Genomic DNA, 21,468 nt, shown 5'->3' with positions numbered 1-21,468 from the left:
TAGGTTCTTTACTGGGGTTCCTGTAATAAGAAAGATTAACAAGACAAAAGCATATTACCATAGTTAATGTAATTTATACATGACATGGGGCCCTCATTAGGAAATGAAGACCCAGAGAAGCAGTTTAAGCTGGGCACTTATGAGTTAGACAAAGAGAGGAGTAAATTGTAGAAAAGCGACAGAGCATCCCTACTCGGTTTGGCTCAGTGGATACAGGTCCTGGGTTCAATTCCAGTCAAAGGCATGTACCTTGGTTGCAGGCTCCTCCCCAGCCCGGGCCTTCACCTGGGGGCAACCAATCAATGTGTTTCTCTCACATTGATATTTCTCTCAATCGTTCCCTCTCTTCCATTCTCTATAAAAATTAATGGGGAAAAAATATTATCAGGTGAGGATTTAAAAAAAAAAAAGTGACAGGTCATAAGTTAGTTAATTGGTTAAAGAAGTGACTAGAAGGATAAGAGTTTATTTAGCAATGTTTACTCATACAGATTTCTGTTGGCCTTGACCATTCTTGGTGAAAGAATGTTTCTTTCCTTCTTGTATAAGGAGAACATGTTCTGTATGGGAGTTTTATTTCTTAATTTTAGGAAGTCAGAGTTCCTTTTTTGTATCTGGCATTTTACAAGTGCCTTTAACTTAAAATAATATATATGCCAAAGTGGCCTGTTCTAAAGTGGCATATTCTGAATTCCTTCATGAGAATTAGAGAACAAGGGACTTTGGGAACAGAGTGGCTGGGATCTAAGGTCTTGCTTGGGAGACTGACTTTTTTTTTATAATTAAAACAGAGAAATGGGCTTTTTATTTAGAAGAAAAGCTTATACAGAGGCATCAAGGCTAGCAAGAGCACAGTATAGCCAAGAGACAGGGAGCGTATTAAAATGTGAGCAGGTCATGTGATTTCCTGGATAAGAGATGGGGAAAGGTACCAAATATTGAAAAGCTATGAATTTCATAAGAAAGTTTTTTTTAGTTATTCTGGAAGTGATGTCAACATAGAAGAATTTTTAAGCAGGGAGGGTGTTATATGTAGCTAGAGGAAATATATCAATGGGAAAGGCATTAGAGGAGACCTTTGGACAAGTGTCACCCCTGCCATTTGCATTGCATATCTATGCTGCCGATGACACAGATATAGCATAAAGTAGGACTTCTGACTTCAGAGGAAGAAGACAGGAAAGCAAGATCTGCATATTTTAATATCTGTGATGAAAATTGCAGAGCAGACTCTCACCGAAAATAAATTCTCTGGAATTTATAATAGAGTGCCATCCATTGTCTTCCCATGTTTTTCATTCCGATTTTTCTTTCCTTTCTTTCCTTCCCCTGTTCTTTATTCCCCAAACCCTACCCCAAATACAAAACCATGGAGAATATCCTGCCTCAGCTCAGTGGTTGTTAAAGTAGCATTAAGTTCAGCTCTGAGAAATAGGAACACAAAATGATTGTGGCTTTATTTAAAAAAAATTATATATATATATATTTGATTTCAGAGAGGAAAAGAGAGGGAGAGAGAGTGCCGGAAGCCGGTCCATCCTTGCTGCTTGACACAGTCACTGCAGGAAAGAAACATCTGCACAGAATATGTTTCAAGGGACCTGGCGTATATAGCATACTGTTCTTAATATGTTTGCTCCCCTTAGCGCTGTGTGTTTTAACCAAGGTCACCTCTCCGAGAAAGGTTGTTTCCCTGAAGTTAGGGAGGGGATGAAACTCCTTAACTAAGTGCCAGGCGGGTAGTTAATCAATTTAACTACAAACAATCATGCTTAAGTTACCTAATATTTACTCCCTGGAATGGAGATAAGAAACGCCCTAACCATTGTAATAGAAATTGACAGGATTAAAATCAACTGGTATAAATACGGATGTAACAAGACAATAAACAGCAGAACCTCTCTGGAGATCCAGACCAGAACTTGGCTGGAGATCCTGGCTGGAGATCCTGGCTAGGCTGCTGATCAACTGAACACTGTCTCCGTGTCCTTCCTTCTTCGCCGACTCCGTCCACACCTTTGGGGACCCCTGGATCTGCTGGGGTTGGACCCCGGCAAGAGAGAAAGAAACATCAATGATGAGAGAGAGTCACTGATTGGCTGCCTCTTGCACACCCCCCACTGGGGATCAAGCCCACAACCCAGGCATATGCCCTGACCGTAAATGGAACCATGACCTCCTGGTTCATTGGTCTATGCTCAACCACTGAGCAATGCTGGCCAGGCTGACTGTGGCTTTAAAAAGGCTGACGTTTTTTTTTTCTCTTAACTCAGAGGAAGGCAGCCCAGAGCTCAGCTGCTCTGGAGGGTCCTCTGGGATCGAGTTACTTGGTTCTTCTCTCTCCAGGCTATGATACTCATTCTAGTCACACACCCAGGATTCATGTGGCAAAATAGAAGGAGGGGAAAGAGAACATAAAATGAATGTCAATAGTCTTCTGAGGAAGTTTTCTGGAAAGTTAACAGACAGTACTTCTGGTTGTATGCCATGGGCTAGAACTTAGTAATTGAACAATATTCAACTACAAGTGAGGCTAGGAAATGTAGTCTTTGTACTGGGAAAGTGGAGTATAGGCACTTTTGTTTGGCAAGATGCATAGGATATTCAGTGACAGAAACCAGAGAGTGAGGACACTAGGAATCTGCACCAGTAGGATTCCTTTAGTATTTTTTATTTATAATATCAAACTAAATAACTATTTAAAGTTTACTTTTTAAATATACATTGATTTCAGAGAGGAAGGGAGAAAGAAAGAGAGATAGATGTTAATGATGAGATAGAATCATTGATTGGCTGCTTCCCTGCATGCCCCCCACTGGAGATTGAGCCAGCAACCAGGGCATGTTCCCTAACCAGGAATCGAACCAGCAAACTTTTGGTGTACGGGACTAAGCCCAACCAACAAACCCATACCTGCCAGGGCTATTTTCATAGTGTTTTAGTCAACATAGTAGAAATATTTCATGCACGTATTTTGCACCACGTAATGAATAAGATGTGACTGATAATGCTACAGAATACGAGCCATTGCAAAGTTTATTAATGCACATTTGACTCAATATTTGAGTGACTTCCTTAATTTCTAATTTTCTCTATGTTAAAAGAACCTGAGAGAAAAAGCAGGTTTTTGTTGATAAAATGTAACTGTTTGTTTTCCAGTACTTTTGTTTCTTTGATTGTGACAGGCTTTTAAGTGAAAATCAAAGTATAATGTTAACCAAATCAAAGAGTGCTTTCTAAAAGTTTTTCTGTAACATGTTCTTACAATTAATTACTTTCAATTGAAACTTGGCATTTTAACACCACTCGTGTTGTACAAACCCTGAATTAATTTGTCTATTTTCCATTTATTTATTACTACATTCAACAAATGTTTATTTAACAGTGACAATATGAAAGGGACTTCACTAGCCAATACTGGAGATGGAAATTGCATAGACATGGCATGAAAGCCCTACAAAATATGACACAAAGAACACATTAAATGGTTCCTATATAAATACTTAGGGTGCTGGTCTGCAATATTGAGAAAGAGCAGTTACATTGAACTATGATAGCCAGAATTTTAAATGAAGGATTTGAGATCTTGCCTTACTTTCAAGCTAATAAGTTATGCTACAAAAGATTAATAGGTGCTGGCAGAGAATATGAGACTGCATCAGAAACAAGACTATCTTACCCATAGTGCAGAAGGTACCTTAAGTTTTCTTTGCTCCTCATATCCGCTGGGGCAACTCAGAGAAGCCCAGGTACAGGCCACACACACACAGTTGAGGAATCCTGAATGATAAATTCCCAGTTTTGTATGGGGTCTGCTAGCACATTTCTCCAACCTAGAAGAAGATCATGCCCTGTCAAAAAACAAATTTGCCCTCTGCCTGGAAGAACAGTTCCAGCTTTCTTCCAAGGCTGTTTGTACACATATATCCTTGAGAAGAGAGCATGAAAGGAACCTCTGACTACCTTTCTCAGATGTGAAGAATGCAAAAGACCCAGAGAGAATTGTCTCTAAAACATAGACGTCTTTGTGGAGAAATACCCTTTAGTCTAGGTCTCAGAGGATAAGGTTTACTAAATAGAGTTTGGACAGTAAGGCTCTTAAGAAAATTAGAATTGAGCCTGGCCAGCATAGCTCAGTGGTTGAGCATAGATCAATGAACCAGGAGGTCACAGTTTGATTCCCAGTCAGGGGACATGCCTGGGTTGCAGGTTGGATCCCCAGTAGGGGGGTGTGCAGGAGGCAACCAGTCACTGATTTTCTCATCATTGATGTTTCTATGTCTCTCCCACTCCCCTCATCTCTGAAATCAATAAAAATATATTTAAAAAAAGAAAAAAATCAGAATTGAATGAGCCATTCAGGGAGCAATATCTGTAATCACAAATTTAATGTTTTCATCACCATCTCTATGAAGTTTAAGTGAATATTTCCAACATAAAAACACAATATGTAAAAGTTAATGCTTCCTAATTTATTTGTCATTTACATTTTTCATCATATTTTAGAGTCACATTTTAATACATATGTACATATATGTATGTATACTTCAAGCAAATGCAATTTATTATGTCCAAATCTTGGTGCTATGAGAATATTTTGAAATGGTCAGATTACAAGTGAAAATATCTATTTGAGAGACAATTGGGGAATAAAATTGCAACAAATTTAGGTGGAGCCTTCTACACTTCCATGTGGTTTATCAGTATTGGATTTTGACTAAGCAGGAGCTATTTAATCCAATTGACACTGATGGAGAAGAGTATGATTAATTATTAAACATAAATTATCAATTGAGAAGGAAAAAGTCCAGAGTTGTGGAGAAAATGTTAAATATAACGAGTAAAGGACAAGAAGGTGAAACAAAAATTCAGAAGTCAATATCAATGGAAATTGAACAAGAGCTAGACTTAGGACAGGAGAGTGATACTGATATTGTTGATCATTGGATCTGAAATGATGGAAACCGTAGATTCAGGGTCAGACAAATATCTGAGACTGCACCTTGCAAGCAGTGGATGTTGGGCTTGTTATCACTAACTCAAAAAATAACTGAAAGTTTTAGAACACACATCCTGAACATAAGTAAGTAAATACATACATACATATATACAAACATATATTAAAAATTTATTTCTTAAAGTAAAACATTGGCTTCTGTTAAGGACTTATAACTTTCATCTTATATAAGTACATCAGAATTCAAACCTAATTTAAGTTTCCTTATACTTAAATCTGCCTGACAGTGTGATGGATTTTAATAATTCATCATGGGAGAGTTAAGTTTCATTCTTTTCAAAATGAGTCATCTTCTCATGAGGAACAGCCTTATCATCTGATGGATTTGCAGTCTGACAAATGTGCATTAAGCAACATGTTCCCATTGACATGTGCTTCTCCATACAGGATATTCTATACATCTCACAGTGAAAGCAGTTCCAAAATATATGGACTTTCCATCATACTCTATCTTCCTTTGACATTTTCTATTTAAACTAAGCTTGCTCTCTGCAAAGTCAGACACATTCCTACCAATAATGTATAATGCCATAGTTGGGAAAATGGTGGCAATTATAACTCTAGGCTTTTTGAATATGTAAAATAATATATCACCCCACACTTATGGAGAATGAAACGGCAGATTCATGAAATAAAATTGACAAAGTATTTTTTAAAAAAGACATTTTCAAAACAAGAACAGAAGCAAAGAAAGTTTCTTATAAAACAAGAGAGAGAAAACCTAAGACATTCTCTACACCTCTTTGGAATCTCAAATTTATAATCCAAGAACATATTGGTAAGAAAAGTCAGTCAAAAGACCAAGTTACAAGCAGTTACTTTTGGGGTAAATGTGAGAATTATTTTGTTGAAAATAGTGTTTCTTCAGTGCTCTCTGGCAGAATGACTATATTGAAGAGTTATAAACGGCTGATATTTAACCTTGGGCAATGTGAGTAACTCTGTAAGTAAGAAAAGTCGTTTGTAAATGAAGCATGGTTATTAAATCAGAAAGTCAAAGAATTAGATAGCTGAACATTCTTAAAGATAATTCAAATACAAATCTTTCTTCATAAATGAGAACTGCGAAGCTCAGAGAGTAAAATGCTCACATAAATGTGATAGTTTTCTATAAAATGGACATTTGAGGTCATGTTCTTGACTAAGTACAGTGTTACCAATTCTACTGCCATAGAGGGAATAGCCACAGAAGCAAGAGGACTAGTCTCTTGCAGCAAAGTTGCATCACTGAGATTAAGTGCTGAACAGAGGAGAGAGGCCTGCATTACACACTATTACAAGTAATGCATTATTTGGAAATACTTTTTTGTTTTATGAAAATAATGCTTTTTACAGAGAAGGTTCTTGTTTTCAAACAGTAAAAGTCAACTTGGCTGTGGACAGCCGCAAATACATTTATTGGAAGCATATTGTATAGCCATCAAAACTGATGAGGAGCCTTAAGAATTAGGTTTATCAAAGAGTAAATACCAATAGAAATGAGGCAGTAAGAAGCAATATTAAGTACTTGCCACTGAAACTGTGTAGAATGACTCTTAATCTGTACAGCTGTCACTGACTTTATCCATCATAGCTGCCAGACTGGCCACCACTACATCTGGCTGTTGAGACCCTTACCCTGCTGTGAAACGTTTCTTAATGTTCACTACATACATCTATCATCTGTTCCAGGTTGTTGGAGTGTGTGACCAACTTGTATGTCACAAATGCAATTTCTGATTAAAAAGTTAGAAGATGAGCCTGATTGGTGTGGCTCAGTGGTTGAGTGTTGACCTCTGAATGTCACAATTGGATTCCCGGTCAGGGCATATGCCTGGGTTGTGGGCTCAATCCCCAGTGTGGGGCGTGCAGGAGGAAGCCAATCAATGATTCTCTCTCATTCTTGACGTTTCTATCTCTCTCTTCCTCTCTCCTCCTCTCTGAAATCAATGAAAATATATTGAAAAAAAAAAAGTTAGAAGAACGTGTCTGGTTCCTAGGTGTTTCGAGGTGAAAGTTAAGGCTCTGTCATCAGAATTCCCATTTTGGAATATTCCATGAAAAGAGGATGGGTATTTAAATGCTGCTTAGTAAAAAAAAAAATGACAAGAGTCTACAGTGTATTTCTATTGCGGTATTCTCATTCATTGGTTTTATTATTTTTATTTTTATTCTTAATTTATTTTTTATTTTTTTATTATTTTTTTTATTTTTATTTTTTTATTGCTTAAAGTATTACAAAGGGTATTAAAGACTATTTTTATTCTTTCTCACCTATGCAAGGGTTGATTTCCAGAAGTAGAGCAGAACATTTTCATATTTGGAGTCTGTCCTCTCATGATATATAAAATAAAATTAGTATCACAAGTACAGTAGTTCTTTCATTCCACATATACTTATTCACCACTTTTTATAACTGTTGTAATAGATATTCACAAGCATGTCATGAATATATAGATTGTATTTATATACTTTTAGAATGGCACATAAGATCATTATTTTTTATTTTTTAAAAAATATATTTTATTGATTTTTTACAGAGAGAAAGGGAGAGGGGTAGAGAGTTAGAAACATCGATGAGAGAGAAACATTGATCAGCTGCCTCCTGCACACTCCCCACTGGGAATGTGCCTGCAACCAAGGTACATGCCCTTGACCGGAATCGAACCTGGGACCCTTGAGTGCACAGGCCGACGCTCTATCCGCTGAGCCAAACCGGTTAGGGCAAGATCATTATTTTTTAAAAATCTCATTCAATATATCAGTAATGCATTACAAAAGCCACTTTTTCACCCTTTACTCATGAATTATGCTTTGTAAAACAACTTAGCATAAAAAGAAACGATGTTAATTTCATTTAACAATCACACCAAGTGGTGTGAAAGTATTAAGATAAAACCTTCTGTATATTCATCAACTTTACTTCAAAGAAGAAAGGCTAGTTAAAGTTTCTTATTTTGAAATTTGTTATTTAAAAGAAGAAAGAAAACTTCAATATAAAATCGTCCAATTTATTAGATAAACTAGAAAGGATATTAAAATTACTTACACCACAATGAGAAAATTGAGACTTGAAGAAATTATATGATTCATATAAGTACGTATAGTAAGTAAATTGTCAAAAAGAGGAAGAAAACCTATATTTTCTGGCTTTTCTATGCTCTTACTATGTTGGAACTAGAATTGCATTTCTCTTTTTAAGTCTTTTTATTTTTTAATCTTTATTGATGAAAGTATTACATATGTCCTTTTATTTTTCTCATTGAGTGAAAAAATGTTCTTTACTTTCAAAAGTATCACAAAATTTAATTTTATTTGCCAGATGATTAAAATGAATTCCCAGTTCTTGTCCAATACAATACTTGCACAACTGTGAAGTCAACATTACTGTTAACCCTAATTTGTGGACAAATATACTGGTAGGGAAAGCACCTTGCTCTGGGCCTCATGTGATTTAAAAAGAAAAAAAAGTATCATTTTTTATTAATTTCAGAGAAGAAGGAAGAAGGAGAGAGATAAAAACATCAATGATGAGAAAGAAACATTGACAGGCTGCCTCCTGCATGTCCCACACTGGAGATCGAGCCCACAACTTGAGCAAGTGTCCTGACAGGCAATTGAACTGTGACCTCCTGTTTCATAGGTTGATGCTCAGCCACTGATCCACGCTGGCCAGGCTCATGTGATTTTTTTATTCATTTCCTACTCGTTTTAAACATTTTTACCAACTGTATAAAAGAGGTATATAATGACTGATTATTTATGCTCAATTTTTGAAATAATTTATATTGTCATGTCAAACATTTTGTGATTCATTTAGATCCAAATTTCAGTTTGTGCTGATTTATAGGGTTGAATTTAATAGACTGAGAAAGTGATTCATCTAATATTTTTGCAAGATGGAATAGCTATAATCTTGAATCAGGATAATTTTTCTAAACACATACTGAAATACACACATACACAAAGGCAGTAGAACTTGCTACACAGTTTTATTTTTCAATAAGCTAATAATATCAGTCACCATTTTCTCTACCAACTAATTTCTTATCTTCCATAAATCGTTCTCAAGTTTTACTTTATTGTCCAATTGTACTAAAACCTAAGTCCAAGTCAGCAACATTTCATTTGAAAAACAAAACCTTTTTCCTTTACGTTCTTTTTGCCACCCTCTTTTTTTCCTTACAACTTACCTTGGAAGGCTATAAATATACAATTAATAACACTACAATTATGTGTAGTGTTTTTCCCATGCTTTAATATATGCCTCACCTATATGTTAAGACTGCGCCATAGAGTAGTTATCTGCGGGCCTATCAAAATCCATGCAAGCCATGACCGAGCCAGTTGATATTCTTACTTACAACCGATTGTGCCAATCTGCTGTCTGAGGATGGAGCAACTTTCAGTTTCATTTTTTCAGCCATCGTCCTTTTTTGTTTTACTTTACTTACTAAGCAGCTTAAGTGCCTGCTGTATTGCTGTGAAGGTCTGTGACAATTTTTCAACTCTATGGTATATTTTGTTGAAGTTCAGTGAGTCACATGTAGTAGACAATTAATGTCCAGTACAGTTTTATCACATCCAACAAAACTGAATAAAAATAAACAAGCAAAACATTTGCACTTAGCATGGAGTCCCTAATAGATCATGTATTGTAAACAATCATACAACACTCAGGCATGTGCACACACTCATCATCAGTTTTTGAGCATTTAAACACTCCCTAGGGCTGCATTTTTGTTGCTTCAAGAAACATATAAATATCCTAAATATACGTTTAGTCTAAATGTATATGAAGATTAGTAGTAAAGATAGGAAGGTCCATGAAAAACATGTGCAGTGTACAGGCTTATGGATGTCTATAAAATAATCTGCACATGTTCTTTCCTATTAGCATCACACTGCATAATAGTATATTTTGCATTCAGAGCAAATACTTAAACCTATCAAGTTTTGTTCTGTATATAATTTTCTCTCTTTCCATCAGGTGGAAAATGGTTGCCTGTGTTCACCTACTGTGAAGACAAAAATCAGACCACTGCAGTTTTGAATCTCTGAAGTGTTTCAGGATGTAAATGCCATCTGACCTTTCCCTGGTGGACGGTTAAATCATGGACACGCTAAACACTTTACTTTGGACTGTCCTTCCAAAGGATGCTTTGGCTTCTCTCCTGAATGCTCATTAAGCATTTGTAGCCAACAAGGAAAAGAAAGAAAACTGTGAACTGGAAAGTTACCTTACAATGAAAATTACGAGCACATCTTGCATCTGTCCAGTCCTCGTGTGTCTCTGTTTTGTGCAGAGGTGTTATGGAACTGCTCACCACAGCTCCGTCAAGGTGACCAGAAATCAAACCAAGCACATCGAAGGAGAGACCGAAGTCCACCATCGTCCCAAAAGGGGATGGGTTTGGAATCAGTTCTTTGTTTTAGAAGAACATATGGGACCCGATCCACAATATGTTGGAAAGGTGAGTTTTTGATGTTTGGTTTGTTTTTCCTCCTTGGGGAAATTTCGAGGTGTTATTAGGGTTAAATGTGAGTTGGATTTGAAGAGATATGGAGTGGTAAGTGAATTATGTTATGGAATGCTACAAGTTAAACTAAACAGTTTAAAATAAAGATTGCAAAAAATGAACTTTACCAATCAAGTCACATCTCTCTAAACATTGGTCCATGCATTCTACACTGAATGTTCTTTACCAACATATTACTCTTTCTGTTCTCATATATAAAATGAAAACACTTAATTGAATGCACAATTAAGTAATTGTATCTTTATTACCAGGCAGGTATATTCACAATGTCATTTATCAGTACATTAATATTTGCATTTTTAAAATTTATTTCAAATACTCATGAGGCTAAAAAAGAAGATGTTATATCATCACTATATTAATAAGTATAGTTCTATTACAGAGATTGTATTTGAATTTGTCAGCCTTTATAAGCACATGGATTTTTTTCTAACCCCCCAAATTATATTCCATAAAATTGCTGATATATTTTAAATAAATTAAATATACACTACATGAACAGGTTTGGTTAAATGAAGTTGATAAAATGATCAGTAAATTCAGGCCAACTTTCCTTTCTCTCATACCAGACAAAACAACTTAATGGCTTACCAAACCCTATAGGAAATTGTGTGCTCAGTAAATGGGACAGTTTAAGCATGTGTCATCCGGGCTCTAGGGAGAACAATTGAGTGGGAAGTGCAGAGGTCTTCTGATGAATTACTCATCGATCTAGGAAGCAGCCCCACTTAGGTTAGCTCTGTACCTATGAGAGAAACAGCAAGCACAGCGGTTGAATCTCCATGGCTGCTGGCTCCATCTCCCTGCTTGACTATTTATTTTCACTTTACCATTGCCAGTACCAAAAAAAAAAAAAGTACTTCATCCAAGCCATGGTGCTGCCTTAATGTGTAGGCAGTACAAGATCACAAGCCATCTGTTCCCCTCTTCGTCCTACAGGGGCTGGGTTGCAGCTGTATTTTCCATACAAGGCAGGAGCTGTGGAGTCACAATATGGAACACACAAAAAAAGATTTCAAACAATTCCATCATCCTCATATGCATATGAAAACGAGACCAAAAAACTTATTTTCATCCCATATATTGTTTTTCCTACAAAGTATTCCATGAAGTAAATGGGAAAACATGTATAAAATAAAAGCATAGCATATTGAATTATTAGAAAATTATTTTTGATATGAACTTCATAGTCCCTTTACTATAATCTTTAAAAAGGAGAGGAAAAAAAAAAACAAAAAATTTTCCATCAGGAGTATCCTTAAGTTCTTCATTTTAATTTTTTATGCATAGTTATATTTCACATTATGAAGCAAACTAGAAGCCCAATGCATGAAAATTCGTGCAAGAGTAGCCCTTCAATCTCCCTGCTGCCGGCACCAGCTTCCCTCCGGCACTGGCTTCCCTCCAGCACCTGGAACCCGGGCTGGCTTCCCTCAGTCTGCCCACAGACACCCAGGACCCAGACTGGCTTCCCTCGGGCTGCCTGCAGGCACCCAGGACCCAGGCTGGCTTCCCTCTGGCCCCGACTTCGTCAGGAAGGATGCCCAGAATGACATCCGGAAGATGTTGGGTCCAATTAGCATATTACTCTTTTATTATTATAGACTAGTGGCCCAGTACACGAAATTCGTGCATGAGGAGGGTGTCCTTCAATCAAGCCTGCACCCTCTTCAACCTGGGATCCCTGTGGGGATCGGGCTTAAACTGGCAGTCAGACATCCCTCTCGCAATCCAGAACTGCTGGCTCCTAACCACTCACCTTCCTGCCTGCCTGGCAGCTCCTAACAACTCTGCCTGCCAGCCTGATTGCCCCCAACTGCCCCCCTTCTGGCCTGATCACTGTTAACTGCCCCACCTCTGCTGGCCTTATCACCCCCAACTGCCCCCCCCACCAGCCTGATCTTGCCCCCAACTGCCCCCACCACCGGCCTACTCACCCCCAACTGCCCCCCCTGCCAACCCAATAACCCCCAACTGCCACCCCTTCCAACCTGCTTACCCCCCACTGCCCCCCCCCCACTTGCCTGCTCACTCCCAACTGCTACCCCCTGCCGGCCTAATCACTCCCAACTGCTCACCCCTGCCAGCCTGCTCACCCCCAACTACCCCCCCTGCTGGACTGATCTCCCCAAACTCCCCCCCTCCCCCGTCAGGCTGATCTCCCCCAACTTCCCCACCACAGGCCTAATTGCCCCCAACTTCCTTCCCCAGCAAGCCTCATGGCCTCCAACTGCCCTCCCCTGCAGGCCTCATGGCCCCCAACTGGCCTCCCAGCTGGTCTCCCGGTCTAATTACCATATTACCCTTTTATTAGTATAGATAACACTGGACTTTTGATAAAAACTCAAACCTGAGTATTTTTGATACATGTCAACTTCTCATATTTTTATGATAATTTTTTAGTCAATGATTGGATTTATAATGAGGGAATTTATTTTGTTGACATCTGTCAATATATGTTATTCACTACTCAGACATTTATATATGGCTAAGGCCATGATCATAAGGCCATTTCTAATGGTAAATAGTATATATATTTTATACTATTTTTGTATATATTGTATATATTTTATACTATTTTTGTATATATACAAAAAATATACCATATATACAAATTATATATATTTTATATGTATGTATATTTGATGCTCCATAATTTTTTCCAGAATGAAATGGTCATGAGAAATCCAATACCAAAACTAGCATGTGTCTATATCTTATTAATTTAAACTCATAGACTTGTTAAAGATATTTTTAAATAATTGAATATTTAGTATACTGAAGATATAATAGCATATTTATTAGAGAGTAAACTCTTCACTCCTGGAACAAATTATATGGTAATATCATTATAGTTTCTAAACAAAAGGGTTCTCTTTTTTTAAAATTTATTTATTTTTATTGATTTTAGAGAGGAAGGGAGAGGAAGGGAGAAAGAAAATTCAGTGATGAGAAAGAATCATTGATCAGCTGCCTCTTGCATGCACCACACTAGGGATTGAGCCCACAACCTGGACATGTACCCTTACCAGGAATCAAACCGTGACCTGGTTCAGAGGTTGATGCTCAACCACTAAGCAAAACCAGCCAGGCAGGGTTCTCTCTTTTTGAAAATCATTTTAAAACACCATAGACCATGTAGTCTATTTTTTAGTTTTTCAAAAGTTGAACTGTGTGGCGTAAATCCCATTAAAACAAGAATATAATTTTATTTAAGATGTCACACATAACCTAAAAGGGCTACCATACATCACACCTATTGTTGAGTAGACTCATTGCCTTCATGAGATAATAATGATTAGGGAGCAAAGAGCTGGGTTTGAGTTACAGCTTCTCTGCTTATTATCTGTATTAAAACTGGCAAGTCTATTTATTTTCCTGCATTTCTATTCCCTTACATGTAAAATCGGGAAATACTGTTTGACATTTCAATTACTAATTCAAGTATATTAGAGAGTTTGGTTTATTGTTTAGATCATAGGTAATTTAAACTACAGCCTATATGCCTAATTCAGCCAGTTGCATTTTTGGTTTTACTTGCTTACTAAAGAAGTTTTGTTTTATTTTTGGATTGGTAAAAACAGCTTTTAAGTTTTTAAAATAATATTTTGTGAGACTCAAAATTAATATGAAATCCAATTTCAGTTTGCATAAATAATGTTTTATTAGCATACAGCTACACTCAGCATTTATGTTTTGCATGTGGCTATTTTTAAGCTTCAGTGGTAGAACTGAGTAGTTGCAAGAAAGAATAAGGCCTGCAAAGTCTACAATATTGACTAATGATAATTTACAGGACATGTTTGTGAGCTTCCGGTTAAAATGTCTGTCTTACCTACGCTACTGTGAATACTTTAAAAGCCGGTGTTGGGACTATTTCATCTTTGTTCACACAGTACCATTCTCAGTTCCCATTATAATGAGCAAATGTGGTAATTCACTGGGAAGTACTCCATGAACTGTAACCATTTGTAGTCATGTTAGATTGTGATAATTATTGATACAAAAAATATCTCACTAATCACTGCTTTTATGGGAGAGATAATTTTTTGGAGGTCTTTACTTCATCAGTTTTGCTGGCATACTACTTCCCCATATTTATTCTAATGAATGTTCATTAACTCTGATGTAATGTTTTTATTGTTGTTTTGTTTCATTACATGCAAGAGTATAGCAAATGTCCTGGTACACATACACTTTAGCATATATATATAGGTATATCTACAGAGAGATTTCTAGAAGTGAGATTCTGATTCAAAGATCAATGAATCTTTAATTTTGGTAGAAATTACTTGATCTCTCTCTATAGGTATTGTAGTATTTGCAGAACTCTCAGTGATGTATAAGAGGGATTGTATATCTAAGCAATACCCACAAATAGGACTGTAAAAGTTGGAATTTTGTAAATATATCAGTGAAAAATTACATCTTCTTGTAATGTTGACATCCATTTCTCTTATTATGAATAAAATTGATCATGTTTTTCATATTTTTGGGGCTATGAATATTTTTACTATCACTTCATGGCCCTTCATTTTATATATATATATATATATATATATATTTTTCATCTTATATTTTTTTAGTTAGTCTCTTTAACGTACCAATTAGTACTGTTGTACATAATAGTACAATTATTATTTGCCAGTAATATGTTACCCATAATTTTTCACAGTTACCATTTGTTTTTGAATTTATGATTTTTACTTTAAAAGAGTTTATTATTTCAACATAGTAATTCTTAGCATTATTTTGACTAAAACTGTATTTTTATTTAATTTGGATACTTCTGAAATTTTAGAATATTGATTCAGTTAAAGACATTAGATAAAAATGCATTTTTTAAAACTTAATATCTACAGTTTATCTCATATATTAGAACATATTACCAATTAAAAAAAGAATGGTTCAAAAATGGAATGTTATGTTACATAGCAGAAAGTATTATTTTGAATACATTTGAATCCTTATTTTTAGCACTATCCATTGGCTGTATTGCATGTATCTCATATTTGCTAAAAAAAATATATCCTTGATATTCAGGTTGTAGTTGCAAAAAGTAGTATTCCTTACTGATGTACATTAGAAATATTTAATCATATCTAACTGGTAAAATTTAACCAAGTGTACACACTAGAAGTATTTCTATCAACACACAACTACTGGTAATAAGCTTTCTATACTTCAAGTAGTAAATGTGATTAGCTAAATGTTGTGCTCCATAAGTACATATTATTTCCATTTTAATAACATTATAAATGACTTCTTTAACTGGCAAAACATTCTTATATAAGAAATAAAGGAAATTCTGTGTTTATTCAGAATATCTCAAAGCAGATATTGTCCACATTGCATTATCTATATATATAAAAGCCTAAGCGACCATTATGACCGAACTACCAGAACAACCAGAAAAACCAGTCGACCAGCCACTATAACACACACTAACCACCAGGGGGTAGATGTTCAATCCCCCTGGTGGTCAGTGTGCTTCCACAGCCAACCTCCTGTGGACCATCCCCCTAGCTGGCACAGCCCCTACCCCCCACCAACCAAACTCTGTGTCTCCTCCCTCCTGTTGGTGGGCTCCCAGATAGGCGTCGATTGCTGGGCAGACCAAGGGACCCCACCCGTGCACAAATTCATGCACCGGGCCTCTAGTTTGATATATAAAAGAGAAGGGAATTGACATAATAAACAAGAGGTAAGATACCAAAATTTGTATTCCTACTTAACTCACTATTAACAATATTATGCTAGGTTTAGGGGTACATTGATATTAACATATAGTTTATAATAAAAGCTTATAAAAACTTAAAAATTTTCAGGATAAACATATGAATTACATTCTTCATATTTACTTTCCAGCATTTTTGGTGTATCTGCTTATAACTTAGAATTTTTTAGATATAAACCATAATATGTAGAAGATATTGCTTATATCTGTTAAGAGGTTAGTTCTAAAATTCTACCAGTCTCCCTCACCTCCCTACCAACATCTTACATTTGTGTGTAGAGGAGTATAGAGTCTATGGAATTATTCACAATTTGTTTTATGGAAAAACAGCAAACATATGGAGGGTAAGCAAGGAATTCTGGCAATATAATGGAACTAAGAAATCATCTTGCCAAGTCCCTCAAGCAATAAAAACCAGTGATGCTTGAAACAGTTAAGTGACCTCTTCGTGGGAAGAGGGATTAGTTACGGCACTGCCAAAGGAGAAATCACAACACATCTGAGTCTTTAGTGAAAATTAATTTCTAGTAATAGTGCATGAAATCCCCCTTTCATCATCACTATTACTGTCATTATCCTATATTTTTTCTTTCTTTAAAAGAGAACCTTCAAATATCTTTGAATATGGAGTACTGTAGTTTTAAATTAAAGGATGGTTTTGAGGTTAAAAAGAGACTACATTATGTAAAAATGAATGAAAAGGTTTAAGCTTTTCGGAAAAAAAAAATATGTTAGCTTTAATGTCATCATGAACTCTGAATTTAAATTAAATGCACAGCAAGAAATGGTCCCAATTGTCATTTAATATTGTCAAGATGATAATTTTATGAACACTTTTTTATCATAACTTTCTTAAAATGGAAAACTTTCTGTATCAAAACATGACATTTAAATTTTATACAAATGACAGTGTGATGACATGATGGCATGTGAAATTAATTATGGTACTCAGTTTTATATGGATATAACTTTCTCAATAGTTGTAATAGAAATTTAACTATTTAGATCCATCCTATAGGAACTTGAAAGCATTAAAAAGAAACATGGTTTGGCTTATATTTCATTGAATTTGTAATGCTTTATAATTTAGTCATATTTTTAGAGAATAAATGGTATTTTATTTGCATAATTTAAAAATGTTTAAGTGATTAAACAGCTGTAGCATTCATTATATAGCCTTCCTTAACGCTACACTGACAATTTTATTTTTTAATTTTATTTATTTTTTAATATATTTTTATTGATTTTTTACAGAGAGGAAGAGAGAGGGATAGAGAGTTAGAAACATTGATGAGAGGCAAACATCGATCAGCTGCCTCCTGCCCACCCTCCACTGGGAATGTGCCCGCAACCAAGGCACATGCCCTTGACCAGAATCAAACCTGGGACCCTTCAGTCTACAGGCCGATGCTCTATCCACTGAGCCAAACCAGTTAGGACTACACTGACAATTTTTAAAAGGTCATCAATGCAAAGCAATAAATATATTATGGGTACATCATATGTACTTATTCATATTATACTGCTATATAATTGTACCCACCTGTGTGTGTGTCTGTGCGAATATTGCTAAACTAGAGGTGACTTTGACCCCTGGGGGCATTTGTCAATATCTGGATACTTTTTTTGCAGCTCCACTAAATTATCTATTAGTTACAGTTGGCATAATAACTAAGATCAAAAATACTTAAAGGAAAAATCTTTAATGCATTTTTAAATAAGAATAAAATTTGAGCCCTAGACAGTTTGGCTCAATGGATAGAGCATGGGCCTGTGGACCAAAGTGTCCTGGGTTTGATTCTGGTCAACGGCACCTACCTTGGCTGCAAGCTCCTCCCTGGCCTGGGCCCTGGTCAGGGCATATACAAGAAGAGGCAACCAATCAATGTGTTTCTTTCATATCGATGCTTCTCTCACTCCGTCTTTCCCTTTCTCTTCCATTCTCTCTGAAAGATCAATGGAAAAATATTCTCAGGTGAGGATTAACAAGAAAAAGAAAAAAAGAAAAAAAAGAATAAAATATGAAAGTAAATATAATCCAGTATACATTATATTAGTCTTCATATTAATAAACCTATAAATAGAATTTATTATTTTAATTAAAAAACACGGCCAAAAAGTCAAAAGGGCCAATTGTTGAAAGTTCTAATGTGACAAGCAGGGATGTGGTTTTATTGGCAGTTAGTTATTAGAGGCCAGGGATACTGCTACACATTCTGTAACATCTAGACAGCATCCCTCTCCCCTGCCCAGCAAATAATTATCCAGCCCAAAATGGCAATAAGTATCAGTGTTTACCTGAAATTGACATCCTCATAATGTGTTTTTCTTCGTCAAAGTGTTTTAGAATATTTTGTCCATGCTATTATATCACTAGAAGGATATTTTACATGCTTCTTTTATAATACACATACAGATTAGTTTTAACTTTTAGCTTTTTATACATCCTGAAAATTTATTTTTCTAAGGTATAATTTCATTCCATTGTTTAATGTGAATTCCAATATACATTGGCTTATTACTGACAATTTATTTTGTATTGTATGTGCACTATGTGTTTGTCTTGTTTGTTGTTGTTATTTTTTTTCTGTTTTTATTCTCCCATAATGATGTCTATTGGGATTTCACTCTACCAGTTTGGAATTTTTATATTGTATGTTTTTTATATTTGTGTTTGTTTGTAATTTTTTGCATGCATTTTTTACCTCAGTGGTCAAAACTTCATATCTCTACCTTCGTCCTGAATAATAAGAACATAAAATGGTCAAAATTTATCACTTAATGTGTTTTCTAGTTTTACATGCCTACTATGCCAAATTGTTTTTAAGCTATAACTTACTGTTTTTCTTCTTAGTAGTAGTATTGTATTAAGTGTATACTTATTTATATGCCTAACATACTTAACAGCATTTAACTCCTGTTTGATTCTATGTTAAACTTTTTGGGTTCAGTTTACTGCTTTCTGAAAGATGAGGATGCCCTATTTCCTTTTAATGGGTACTTTATAAACTTTAAAGTTGATAACTTTATTCTATTAAAGTTATCCTAAACAATACAACTATCATAGGGTGTTTAAACATTAATCACTTCTTTTTTATGTCAAATTTATCTAGTATCTTTCTCATTTTTTTAAAGTACCTTCTTGATTTTTCATTATTATTAAAACCATTTCAACATTTTTTTTCTGAAATTTACCCACATTTATCAACATATTTGTTCCTCATTGCTCCTACCTTTGTTCTTTCTCTGGGTTTGATTTTTTCATTGCCTATGCCAGTGATGGTGAACCTATGACACGCGAACTCATTCTTTTGGTTGATTTTTCTTTGTTAAATGGCATATAAATATATAAAATAAAATCAAAAATATAAGTCTTTGTTTTACTATGGTTGCAAATATCAAAAAATTTCTATATGTGACACGGCACCAGAGTTAAGTTACGGTTTTTCAAAATGCTGACACGCTGAGCTCAAAAGGTTCACCATCACTGGCCTATATACAACCTTTACTCTCTTTTTTTAAAAATTAATTCATTAATTTTAAATATATTTTTATTGATTTCAGAGAGGAAGGGAGAGGGAAAGAGAGATAGAAACATCAATGATGAGAGAGAATCATTGATCAGCGGCCTCCTCCACGCCCCACACTGGGGATTGAGCCTGCAACCCAGGCATGTGCCCTGACCAGGGATTGAACCTCTACCTCCTGGTTCATAGGTCCATCCTCAACCGCTAAGTCACACTGGCTGGGCTGTTTTTGTTTTTTAATTCAAACTGTGGATAGTAAACGCTTTCTTTCTTTTTTTAATTGAATCATTATTTTTTGTGTGTAGGATTCTAAGATCAGTTTTTCATTATTGTTTTATTCTGGACTCTGATTTTGATAATGAGAAATTTGATGAAATTCTATTTTAAATTGCACAAATAACTTTCCAAATGGATGTTAGGTAGCCCATAGAATTGGCAGAAAAGCCATTGCATCAGTGTGGAAATAATGCAGGGACCCAGGGAAGAAGATGCTACCCAAGGAAAAATGTCAGAACATTGCCACAGACACCTCTGCCTCTGGACTTGCACTGCTGTCGCCATTGTGTTGTTGAAAACATGGACATAAATAATATCTACTTTGTCCGTTGGTCTTTGTCACTGACCAACAGTTTCAAAGCTCCAGACGGGAGCATGTGTTGGCCTCACCTAAGTCATATGCCTGTGGCTTGGCTGCTCCCAGGAGGAAGATGCAGGGAAGATGCAGTCTGGCTCTTGAGGTTCCATAATTGAGACAAAGCTCTCTCTTCTGTCAAGTCTCACAATGGGGTACTGATTTTTCCCAAGTCAGATGTGGAGTGCACAAAAGACACTTAAAATACATGCATGTGCATGCGCACGTGTGCACACACCCATGCACACACACACACACACAGTATATAGTTTAAAATAATTCCCAGTCTATATGGGAAAGTTTAATATATTTGAATTTTATTTTACTTCATTATCTTATTTTATTGATTGTGTCACCAAGATACAGTCAGTACATTCCATTTTAAAATACATCCTATTTTTAAAGAAATATAACTCAGACTAATTAGAGGTCACTATCTTTCCTTTTTGAATTCTCTTCAGTGACTACCAATTTTTTTAAGAAAGGGATTATCACTATATATATTTTATAATGTATGTTTATAATGATTCATAAAGTTGTTCTGAAATACCTTGGCTGCTTGGTAATTGCTTGTTCAGTTCATTAGCTGCTTTGCATGCATGAGTTCTTTCTATTGTTATATCAAAATTATGAGAAGTATTAAATGCGTCTGTAGAATTCAAAGCAATATAAACTACTTTTAATTAAAATGAGAGTGCACTAAACAGGAAGGAGATGCGGTAAGAGAGACGTATATATATTTTTTTTACTTGGAATTACATTCTGCTCTTCCATGACCTGTATTATGAGTTTATGTTGTGTTTCTTCTTCTGGCATTGCCATTGTTAGTCTTGTTCTTTGAACCCTGTTATTATTGTCCCATTGAATTAAATTGGCCATGAAGAGGTTTGATTTTTATTACTATTTTTATAAACATTTAGATGCAGAAGGATAAAATAATATCTAATTATCATCAATCATCGGCACAAACGTTAAGTAAATATTTATATTTCTGGGGGAGGAGCATCAAAGGCAGTGCAGCTGTGCAAGACAGACTT

General features: G+C 35.6%; 1 protein-coding gene across 2 annotated transcripts in view; it reads left to right on the top strand.

Annotated features, from left to right (window-relative positions):
- CDH18 (cadherin 18) overlaps positions 1 to 21,468 on the top strand; it is a 517,801-nt gene that overhangs the window by 287,100 nt on the left and 209,233 nt on the right. For both annotated transcript variants that reach the window (XM_081089750.1, XM_081089751.1), the window contains exon 2: positions 9,987 to 10,470. In XM_081089750.1, coding sequence (XP_080945876.1) covers positions 10,243 to 10,470 — 228 coding nt within the window. In that variant the 5' untranslated portion in view covers positions 9,987 to 10,242. The remainder of the gene's footprint in view (positions 1 to 9,986; positions 10,471 to 21,468) is intronic.

Source organism: Myotis nattereri (genome assembly GCF_964212035.1).
Source record: "Myotis nattereri genome assembly, chromosome: 4".
NCBI classification, from domain to species: Eukaryota; Metazoa; Chordata; class Mammalia; order Chiroptera; family Vespertilionidae; genus Myotis; species Myotis nattereri.
Note: the sequence above shows the minus strand (reverse complement) of the source record. Positions and strands in the feature narration are given on the sequence as shown.